The sequence below is a fragment of the Kryptolebias marmoratus genome, linkage group LG15 (assembly GCF_001649575.2).
Source record: "Kryptolebias marmoratus isolate JLee-2015 linkage group LG15, ASM164957v2, whole genome shotgun sequence".
Classification (NCBI taxonomy): domain Eukaryota; kingdom Metazoa; phylum Chordata; class Actinopteri; order Cyprinodontiformes; family Rivulidae; genus Kryptolebias; species Kryptolebias marmoratus.
In genome coordinates, this window is record NC_051444.1 from 14212813 (window position 1) to 14224458 (window position 11646).

Genomic DNA, 11646 nt, shown 5'->3' on the forward strand with positions numbered 1-11646 from the left:
TGTTGTTCCATTGCAGGGGATAATTAGAAATCACTCTGAGAACATGGCTGACTGAGTGTATTGGCTCATCTAAATAAAGACATTCCTTCTTAGAGCAAGACTGAATTGTCCCATCACTGCAGCGGATACAATGGGGACTCTTTTTACTGGAAAAACATCATCTAGCCAGACTCACTTACTGACAGGTTATATTCAGCTGAGAACAAAGCTGAATGTCAGGATCCAAAAAGCAGTTGGTGTGCTTTCATATGCAAGTGTCTTTATAGGGATGTTGGGCTTTTCCTCTACAGCATCAGAAGTTTTGGTGACTTACAGCTTGCTTGATAGAATTTGTGCTATTGTTATTTTGTTAACTCTTTGAAAGAACCATAACCACTTATCCCCCGTTTTTTGTTTCAAATTAGGTGTTTTGAAAATTATGAATAATCTTATAAACATGTCTGAGGTTTTCAGTTTCACCACTCTGATCTCTATGTCATTTATCCCAGCATTCTGAGTAACGAACACGCTCCAGAGGCATACGAGCTGCACGTGTCAGTAAAGGACTACTGCTTCGCCCGTGAGGACCGGATCATTGGCATGACGGTCATCCAGTTGCGAGAGCTAGCAGACAAGGGCAGCTGCGCAGCCTGCTACCAGTTGGTGAAGAGCATCTCCATGGATGAAACAGGCCTCACCATCATGAGGATACTCTCTCAAAGGACCAACGATGAGGTGGCCAAAGAGTTTGTGCGTCTTAAGACCGACACACGCTCTGCAGAGGAAGTGTCGTAATGTGGAGCCAAAACGCAGTATTAAGACTTGTGTTGTCTTCAGTAAGAGCTAGAGCCGGGGGGAGGAGAGTGCACCGTAGCAATCGTTGTTTGGGATGTACGTTGGAAACAGCGTCAAAAAGGAGTTTGTCCAAAGAGTAGCAAAGAAGGTCCAAATATGGCTAGACAGCACGAGTGAGAGTTGTGTTTGTTTGTTTTTGTGCATGTGTGTAAAACATCTGTTGGAATGTTCATTTTAAAACTAAAGTATGTACAAGTGTTTACTTACCGTATGCTCACTATTAAGTACTATATTCTACGAGTTATTGTAATGAGACATGATACCTTTTGTACAACATTTAGTCTTTTTGAGCAGAGATTTGTTCCAATAAAGTGCCAAACCAGTGAAAAAAAGAACAAAATTAACGTAAATGAATTATGGTGAAGTTCGTACGTTTGAAATTTGCTTGATTATTTTGTCCGGTGTAAATCATTTTCAGACTGTGTACCGTTTTGATTGTTGCAGAGTTGTTGTTTTTTTTTTTGCATCCTTGGTTTTTTGGCTTCACGTTCTTCCACACTGCACTGTTGTGCATGTCTTCTCTCAGTCATGTCTCTCCCATAATTCCACAGTGACTACCAAGCAGGGTCCTGTCCCCTTGCCTTCAAACTGTTTGTATTTTAAGTCGACCTGAGAAAACAGACCGTGATTTTTTTTTTTTTAAATGGCGATGACTGCTATGTGAACCCTCATAGATGTTTGTAATTTTATAACTGTGACAACAGTGACAACAGCCTCCAGTGCTAACAGCAGAAAGGGTGGAAATGTTTTCCTTTTCTTTAGCATTTTGGTCTTTGTTTTTGACTTTTGACTTCCAGCCTTCCTGAACAACCACTGTGAACATGAGCTTTGGAAGGTGAGCTTACATGACATAACAGGCAGTTTAACTTTATTTTTTCACATTTTTCTGATAACTTTGTTTTTGATAAACTGCCAAAGTTATATAAAGTATTTGTACAAAAGCAATCCATTACATCTATTACTTTTTCATTGCTTAATATATGATGGTTGATGGGGTGGTACAAAGAGTTTTTTAGTATTATTTCCTGTGACTTTGTTAAAACTATGAAAGTTGCACATGTTACTTTACATGTCAGTTATATCAGCTTTTATCATGAAATTATTTTTCTTCATAAAGGAAAGAGTCTAACATTTGGTAAATATGCAACATTCCTATGTATTGCACTGATGGCAAATTGTATGTCATGTAAATATATTTAGTGAGATATTGTAAAAAAAAAAAGTCTACTTTTCTTCTATGTTCATAAAGTATGTGCAAATGTGTATTCATTTTTGAGTTATTTTGAAAAGAGTTGCCCAGTAAGTTGGAACATTTTTTTCATAAAAAAATATATATGTACTAAGTTATTAAGTTGTCAACAACTCCTATAAGCCATAAAATGTCATAAAAAAATTTAAATATTTTCGACTTACAACAGAGCTTAAAACACATCGATAAAGCATATTAATTTGTTTTGGTAAGCCCCTTTTTGTTCACTTTGTAGGACAAAGAACTACATTTTATCACTGCAACATTGGTTCAACATCGTTACTGCTATTGGGCTATTTTGTTTCAGCACCAGTGACTAAAGCTCTGCTAGGATATCGATTCAAGCAGAAACAATGGTCATATGGGTAGTCCACTTTTAAAACTGGGCTATGCACATTCAAAAAATATCTTAACATTGCCCTTCACTGCACATGCAATGATTATCATTTAATTTGTTAACCCACTCTCAACTGTTTCTTTTTAAAGTAAAAATTTAACACATTTTTAAGTTTCTTGTTCTTGTGAGACTGACTCACAGGAACATAAATATTCAGTACTGCTTCAATATTTTGCTGCAAACTGTCTGCAGTTTAATAAGAAGGTTGGTTGTCCATGACAGTGAAAGCACTATGTCTGACAACATGATGGATGGGATTTCTACAGAGATAGGTGTATGTCTGACATGTAATAGTAGTCTCACTCAAGGACATGTCTTGCTCTGAAATCTTCTAGGAGGTGTGTTTCTGCAGGAAGACAACAGAGTACCCATTATTGAGGTTTTGAGAGATCTGTCCAACACAGAGTGGACTATCATTATAAGTTAAAGAACAGAAAGCATAGAAAAAAATACATAGTATAAAAATGTCTGTAGTGTAATGTTGCTGCAGCATAGAAACCTGCTGCAGACAGAGGGATTCATACTACAAACTAAAGTTGTTTTGTGGACCAGGAGTACATAGAAACATGGCTGTACAAGAGCAGAAAAATCACTGACACTTGTTGGAATACACTGAAACTGTTTCCTGTCCTGGTTCCCAGGTTGGAAGTTATTGGATTTTTCCTTCAACTATAATTGATCAAACTGTAAAATTTGTAGTAACGATGGCCTGCACACTTTAAGCAGCTGTGGCTCAGTGGTTAGAACAGTAGTCCTCCAATGAGAGAGTTGGAGATTCGATTCCTGGCAGCAGTCACAGGTCAGTGTCCCTGGGCAAGACACTGAACCCCTCACTGCCTCTGATGTGTGCCCCATTGGTGTATGAATGGAGTTTAAAGCACTGATTAGACTCTATAGAATGATTTATTAAGGTTAGCTTTGTAGAGATTCAATGGAGTGCTGCATGAATGTGTGTGTGGATGGGTAAATGAGGGCAGATTGTGTTGTAAAGCGCTTTGAGTGGCCTGATCTGCTAGAAAGGCTCTATATAAGTACAGTCCATTTAAATATTTTCCTCCCCACCTATAAGATGTCAGTGAAGACATATATATTTGAACAAATTTGTAGAATTCTAAAAGTTTACATCTCTTACAAAGCAATGTAAAAAATTGAATGCTTTACTGTGTTTCCCTTTTTATCATTCTGAATATTTTTGAAACTGGTGGTGCATACAATGAGTGTTCTCCTGTTCAGGTGTGTTTTTCCATACACTCTTACAGAAGTGCACATCTATGAGAGGACCGAATCTTTTGTCAACCACAGCTTGTCACATTTAAGCATTTTCATATTGACCATCTGTGGGATTGGCTTAATGTATTTAACATGCATTATAGTCAACAGAATATTTAAAAGAAACTGTGTCACTCAAAAGATTAAATGCTAACAATTCTTACCACTGGCCATCTGTTGGTGTAAAACCCACAGAGTGTATTCTATCACTAGGAACCAGAATGGGTCAGATAAACTAAAATCCATCTGTCATTGTCAAACTTTTGTCTTGTTTATAGTTCTTTTCTGAGTAGCTGTAGGTGAACTACATACAGTCAGATATATCAAGACTCACAGACAAAAAAAAACAGTGTAAAAGTGGAATAACAAAAATTTAAAAATAGATAAAAAGTTGAATATTTTTTCAAACAAGCAGGCTTATGGTATTTTTACCTGTACATTTCTTACATACATTTATAATGTCAAAATTTTTTTCAACAATACTTAACTTTAGTGTCATTTTTATTGGAGTTTTCTAATATATGTTAGTCAGTGTTTTTGCCTTGTAAATTTTAATTTGATCGAGTTGAAAAACACCCGAGAGGTAGTGGAATCCAGGATAAATGCAGAAAAGCTTCGCTACTTTGGATTTAAAACAAAAGTTCATATGTTTTAGAGTAGGGTTTCGTGGAAAAGTTAGGCAGGAGCTATCTGCCACAGGTAAGATATTAACTGTTTCGTGACATTTCCACAGAACCCCACTTTAAACTGTCTGAACTGTCACTTTAAGTTATTTCAAGAGCAGTTTGAAATAGACATTTGAAACATTGCACAGAATTTCATCACTGTCTAAAAACTTTCATCTTCTTCTTTACCTGGAGGTTCGTATGTTTACGTCTATTTTTCTGAGACAAGTTGGTGCCAGTGACATCAATTATGTTTTCTTGGCAGTACAAAATGTAAAAACAAGAAAAACCTCCACTAAAGAGCTAAACGTACTGCAGCAGAGGAACACCCACTCTCACTTTTGTCCTTCGAGACAGCAAAGATTATGAAAACACAAACCTGACTCATCCCACAGAAGAGCTGCCAAGATGTAAAATTACCCTGACATGCACAACCTTGACCTATTATTTGCATTCTGTCAACTCCTTTGGGATTTTATTTTCTTGGTTATGATCAGCAGCACTTTGCGAAGGACAGGTCATTGTTGATCAACAAACTATGATCTTTGACGACATGCCACTTGATGTGATTTATGGTAAGGTGACAGCTTGGTTGTAGCATTAAATCTTTAAAAAGTAAAGCCTAAGTCAATGGTGCCAACTAATTGAGCATGTGACAGCAAACTAAAACAGCAGTGAAGCTCAACAAGAGGAGGGTACATTATCCAGAAGTTGAGGGCCACAGGAACATGTCCATCTGTGTGATAATGCAATGCAGCCAGCTGTTATGTATGAGTAACAGCTTGACAGCCATGAAGCCTCCAACCTGGACTTCTCTGTGTCCTTCAAATCAGAGAGCTGTTTATTCGTCAGGAGAAGATTGATGGTGCTCTCCTTGTGGGAAGGCTTATTCTCTAACAGCATGGATTTGGTTTCAAACCAGGCAGAAAATCCAAACCGAAGGTTCCCTGACAATTTGGACATATTGTGTGCTCAGTGATGTGAGCTAAAAACATGGCTGCAATAACTTTTTATAGTTTCTTACTGTAATAAATAGATAAGCTTGAAAATTTGATAAAAATGAGCACAACAAACTAAAAGAAACAAATCGTACTTCAACATTGTAAAACTATAAAATGTCTTAAAAATAAATTAAATTAGCTGCACTTTTAGGATATAGTTTTAGGGAAAATAAATGAGCTATAAGAAACACTCTTATTAAAAGAATTATCAAGCATGTTTGAACAAATGTGAATGGTTTGTTATTTATGACATGCATATTTCATTTTATTTACTCATTTGCTTTTTTGATCATCCTGTTGCGAATATTGTAATAACTCCAAAATAAACAACACTAAAATTTATTATTAATTATGCTTGTTGTACAGTTTGGTGTCAGAAATGTACATTTAAATAAAAAGTAGCATAAATAACTTTAGTTTATACTCATCATAAATGATGATAAGAAAAGAGGAATGTGCCTGAAATTTGTGTTTGTGAGGACATGGTACTTCAATGTAGGTTAATTTAACCAAGAAAATACTAATATATGTAAAGTATGCCCACTTAATTAACAAAACACATCAATCTCATTGACTGATTTTAAGCTAGATGTGTTAAATTAGTTGCATTATTGTTTGGTTGATTACAAGTCAAAATGTTTGCTATTAGGAAAAGTGTCAACAATCACGATTCTAAATAAACCAAATTCATCATCGTGTCTGGATTCTGCCAGTAAACCGCAGGCCTTCTCATTAAAGCTGGTCTTGCTGTTGCCATGGTGACCAGTGGAGTTACAGCAGCCAGATATCTGTCAGTTAGCTCAATGAGTGTGTAGGTTTTCTGACTTTGCATCCCAATGAAGTGATTCATATATTAACCATCATCTCAGGATATGTGGCATTAACCTTCTGCAAGTGTTTCATTTGGCACTAATCTAATAAAAATTATTCAAGAAAGTACACATAACAAATGCAATTCATGTTATTTGGGAGTAGTTCTAGCCTAAATGAACAATAGAGGATATGCTCAGAATAACTAAAAAAAAACACTGCCCTTCTGAAAAAAGGTCCATTCTTCACTCGACCTTTAGCAGAACATCCCTCTATATATAAAAGATGGGCACAGCCAAAGGGTCTGAATCCTGATGTCAAGGGCATTAAAGTGGAATATACTAATGGCCACTGGCTCAAGCGTGTCTCTGGTCCCATTTGACTCACATTCACTTTCAAAATAAATTAATAAATAAAAAAATAATAACTAAATATTTTTTTTTGGTAAGGTTTTAATGATCTCTTTAAAGCTCTCTCTACCTTTTCCAAACACAGTCATTTATACTTCTAACAAGAAAGGTGGAGGCAACCCAATGTTGCAGAATTGCAGTTTACAAACCAATATGTCAGTGGTGTTAAAGTCAGGAGAAATCAGCTGGTGTGTGGTGGTGGTGGTGTTGGGAGGGGGTGGGGGGTTAAAGCATATTTTACTTTTCGCTTTAACTGTCAGAGAGAGAGAAAGAGAGAGAGAGAGAGAGAGAGAGAGAGAGAGAGAGAGAGAGAGAGAGAGAGAGGAAAACATCTCATAAGTTGATGAAAAGTAATCTGGTGATTGATGAGACTTTTTTTTCAAATGGCTTATTAGGTTTGCATACTTCAACTAGTACTAGCCAGAGTCATGAATCTATGTCTTTTATTTTTGTGGGTTGCAAGCTAAAACGTTTGAGAACAACTGCAACACTAACACTAATGTTATCAATCACACCTTCACTACTTGGACCTATTATCTGAGAGAGCAGTGAATGATTGAGTGATTTCACACATGATCTTCCTTTTTATTTATTTATGTTTGCTAGTTAATCAGGCACCATTTAAAGACAATTACGGTACACTGAAAGTAACTGAATAGAATGCAACTTTATCAAAATTTCAAAGCTTGACATAATCAAAATGTGTGAGCAAGACATATTTACTGTGAGAAAACATGAAACTGATGCAAATTATTAACTCCCAAAATGAAAACCAGTTTGCACAGTGCCCTGTATCAGATTGGCAACTGCTCCAGGTTTTTGCCTTGCTTTGCAACTTCATAGCTTTCCCCTTTTCTCTCCATCAGTGGTTCCTGAGCATCTTCTGTTATTTTTTCACTGCTTTAATAAATCATCAAGAGCTCCTGTCAGGGGATTTGGTGTGTGTTTGTGTGTACTACACAATATGTTCTTTAAGAAAAATAACATTGTGTAACCAGGATGGGGATGCTTGGGTGTCCTGTGGGTGTATAAGCCTTGCCCTTTCTCCCTCACAAATCTGAGTGTAATTACAGCTCTTCCTCTTCCCATTTTTGCACCTGGTCATAAAAAAGTCCACAGCCACAATAGGGAAATAAAGTTAGTCCTTAACACACAGAGGTCACCCCTGTACTTGTTGAGCACTAAGTAAAGCACACCCACAGTGACAGAAAGTAAGATCCTATGATTATTAGACATGGTGAGGGATTGCCGATGAGACTTCCGTAAGTGCGTGGAGGACAATGGCTCTGCCCGTTGGACCCTGATAAATTTGAAGTTGAAGTGAACCGGAGCACTGAGCAACCAACCGTTAGCGTGTAGCTGGCTCAAACTATGCTGTAATTGCTTCTGCTGGCTGACAGTTTTATAGCAAACACACGTGATGGCGAGAGAGGGAACAAATATAATTTATTTCCCTTCTACAATACAGTCATCGGGGCGCAGTTTTCAGTTGACTGCACACAAATACATTTTGCAGTTTTTGATTAAAAAGGAAGTGCTTGGCACAAGAACTGAGTCACCAGATCGCTCAGTGGCAAGTATATCACATTGATTTGACAAATCATTACAATTTAAAGGCAGGAGCTGTCCTGTCTCTATCAAGAGCTTTTCAGAAATTCCCTGAACACTGAAACCTGCCCAATAAGGGCCTCAAGCACCACACATCCACCGGTTAAATTTTTGTTTGTTTGTTTTGGTTTTTTTAAATGTCAAGAGCCACTAAATCATCTTTGTGGCACCCCTAATGCTTTGCCGCAAAGTTAGTTTAAAAGTCCAATAAATTACCTATGTTTTTATTATCATGTTTTCTTTTTTGTCTTTTTGTACAAATTCTGTGCCTGACAAATCATCAGGGTGATATACGTGTCTGCCTCTGTATGCTCTGGCCCTTTGAAACACAACAAAAACCCAGCAGACACATTATTTGTATTCCTCTCTCATAAATCAACTGCGTGATTTCAAAAGGAGAACAAAGGACATGGCCTGCACAGCAAGCATCTATCCCACTTCTTCTTTATCTCATAGGAGTCTACCGAAAGACTAAGAATTGCCAGCACTATATTGTAAAGCTGTGCAGTCATAGAATGCAGAATTCATTTTATCCTTACAACAAGAAACATTTATTCGTTTTTATGCCAAATGTGTCTGCCCTCATTATTATCTTTTTATGAAATGCTGCCAACCAAAATTCTGAGGTCCAAGGATGTTTTTTGTTGGTGAATTTGAAGACCAGTGCACTGAAAACCAAGAATACACTATATTGATGGAACTCTGATATCTCTGCTGTGGACAGTAATCTATGTGTAACGATGCTTTGAAGGTAGCAAGGGCTCAATGAGCTGCAGGTAATGCTTTGAAAAGGAGGAGGGATTGAGGGAAGAGAGTCCTCTAGCAAGACCATCTGTTCATGTGTAATTACAGTGCTGAGCCTCAGTTGGATGGCTCTCTGTACAGTCAGAGATCAGAACCCCTGACCAACCTACAGCCTGGATGAGAGGTAAATGAGAGTCCTGCACCACAGCTTATGGTTTTAAGTCAGGAGTGAGCAGTTTAATACCTCTCTAGTCAACTGCAGGCTGTGGATTACACCTATAATATGCAAAAAGTGCCATTACAAGTGTATTTGTGAACAATGCTTCCTAATAAATTATATAACAAATGGGTTATTTAAAGTTGCGTGGGCCCACAGCCTGCCCATCATGCTCATAATGTCAGATAAAATTTAGAGCAACATGACAGTTGTCAAACATGTTAAATGAATGTGACATGTGCTGTACTATACACATATGCTGCTTCACAATCCACCACTAATGTGACATAGCTTCATAAAGTGGGGCATGATCTTATATGCAAGCACTCAGCCTTAGCATTTGCTCTGTGACAGTTTTACTATTAATCATCATCAATATTTGCACCACCCTTCACACTCAATACCATGCCGGCTGGTAGCTTTTCGTCCCCCATGACAGATGAAGTGATAAGTGTATGTACATTTGTGTACAGAAATAAGTGTATATTTCTATTTGCATGAGTGTGTATGTGAATAGGAATGTGTTTGTGTAATGTGACATTTGGGATTCAGACAGGCTCTCAGACTTGCAAATATCAGCAGTGACAGTTTAAGAATTTAAGACAAACAAGTTCTTTGAGGCTTCAACTCCCACTCAGACAATCAGTAACCGAGCAGGGACGGACTTCCCACTGCTTGGTGGCTGTATTTCAGTTTCAGTATTAGGTATCAACAGTCTGCCCCTGTTTCAATTCAGACTGCCGAGGATTGAGAAAAGCCCCGTGGCAGATGGTCAGTGAGAAGGGTTTCATCACTTCCCACAAAACTGCTTAAGTGTCTGTGGTTATCTAAACGGACATGTGGCAATACAGCATCCCAGGCCATTCCTTTTACTCTCTGCAAGATGTCTATTTCATCCAGTGACAAATAAATTATTCAAAAAGAAATCGAAAGTGCGCACAAAAACAAGCACTATAAAGTTTATTTTAATTTTTTTTAAGAATTTCCTTGTAATACCTTTACAAGCTTGATAATTGTAAATTTGTTTCAGCTGTGAGCTTTGATACATTTTTCAGAAATAATCTTCAACTGAAAGATCTCGTTCACTGTGTAAATGTGCAAAATAATTTTGATAATAGTAAATGTTTTATTAAAAAGTTTTAATTTTCTTAAGACGCTGGGGTTTACCCAGTCACGTAGCTATATATTTTTTAGTGGTTAAACCACAGCGTAATGGATACAAGTTTTTAGAATTTGTGGTGGAGAATAAAAATGCAATATGATCATGTTGGTATGCTGACTTTGAATTTTGATTCAAATTTTAGTTTTTAACCATGTTAGTATTTGTAAAGGGGAAAAAGCCCCCTACAATAATGTATTTTGTTGCATGGTTGATGATAAAATGCTTTCAAACAACATTCTAATCATCTGCTGTAAATAGAGTTTTCATTTAATAAAAAAATTACTAATTTTAAAATTTGAAGGTAATAAGTGGACTCTGCAGATACTTCCAATGTCCTTGTGACTATCTAAACTCAAATATGCACTTTTGGAAGCGTGGATTTGCATCCTTGTTTTGTTCTTGGTGAATTTCCTTCCAGCCTTTTGGTTGCTGGTGTAGTTAAGTACCTTATCATCAACGTTGCATTTAAACGTATGTGGTCTCGTATACATTAATATCAACAGAATTATGGCCATCTCCATTAGATTATTACCCAGTCCACTTGTTATACATTGGAAAGAATACTGCATAAACCATAGAGTCTATCAATATCTAAACAGCTGAGGCCATAAAGGGAGTAAGTTATCCTCATAGTCTCACAGCACAACAGAGACGTTGTTTATGGTCCTTTAGAAATTTGCTGGTTTGAGTCATGTTGGCAAGAGTTTCTTGACTCCAGCTATAAACAAACCAGTGCAAAACCAACTCAAAGAAAGGGCACAAATGGCTCATTGCTTAGGACATGTTTATTGCCTTTAATGGCATAGCTGCTTTCTTTGTTTCACCCTGTGAAGTGATGGCAAGATTGGAACTGAATTGGGTTGACTCCAGTATTCATGAATTTTATATATACAGTCAATAATTACTTTCTGAGAGTTTCATTTCGCTAACAAGCAGACAGTGTTGATTTAAACATCTAGTGTCAAAGTTTGAAGCAAAGATGTGGTTAGGGCAATGGTTAGGGTCTCCTCAGAGTTTAACAGGTTAGGGCCTTTTGGCCCAGGGCTAGGGTTAGGGTCTCCTCAGTGTTTAAGGGTGTAGGGCCTTTTGGCCCAGGGCAAGGGTTAGGGTCTCCTCAGGGTTTAACAGGTTAGGGCCTTTTGGCCCAGGGCTAATGTTAGGGTCTCCTCAGTATTTGATTGGTCAGGGCTTTTTGGCCTAGGGCTAAGGTTAGGGTCTCCTCAGGATGTGATGGGTCAGGGCTTTTTGGCCATGGGCTAGGGTTAGGGTCTCCTCAGGAT

At 37.5% G+C, this 11646-nt stretch overlaps 1 protein-coding gene across 5 annotated transcripts in view; it reads left to right on the top strand.

Moving 5' to 3' along the window:
- Nucleotides 1-2099, top strand: part of LOC108237353 (protein unc-13 homolog C) — a 106239-nt gene extending 104140 nt beyond the window's left edge. For all 5 annotated transcript variants that reach the window (XM_017418712.1, XM_017418714.1, XM_037979856.1 and 2 more), the window contains one exon: nucleotides 489-2099. In XM_017418712.1, the coding sequence (XP_017274201.1) occupies nucleotides 489-774 (286 nt within the window). In that variant the 3' untranslated portion in view covers nucleotides 775-2099. The remainder of the gene's footprint in view (nucleotides 1-488) is intronic.
- The last annotated feature ends 9547 nt before the right edge of the window (nucleotides 2100-11646 follow it).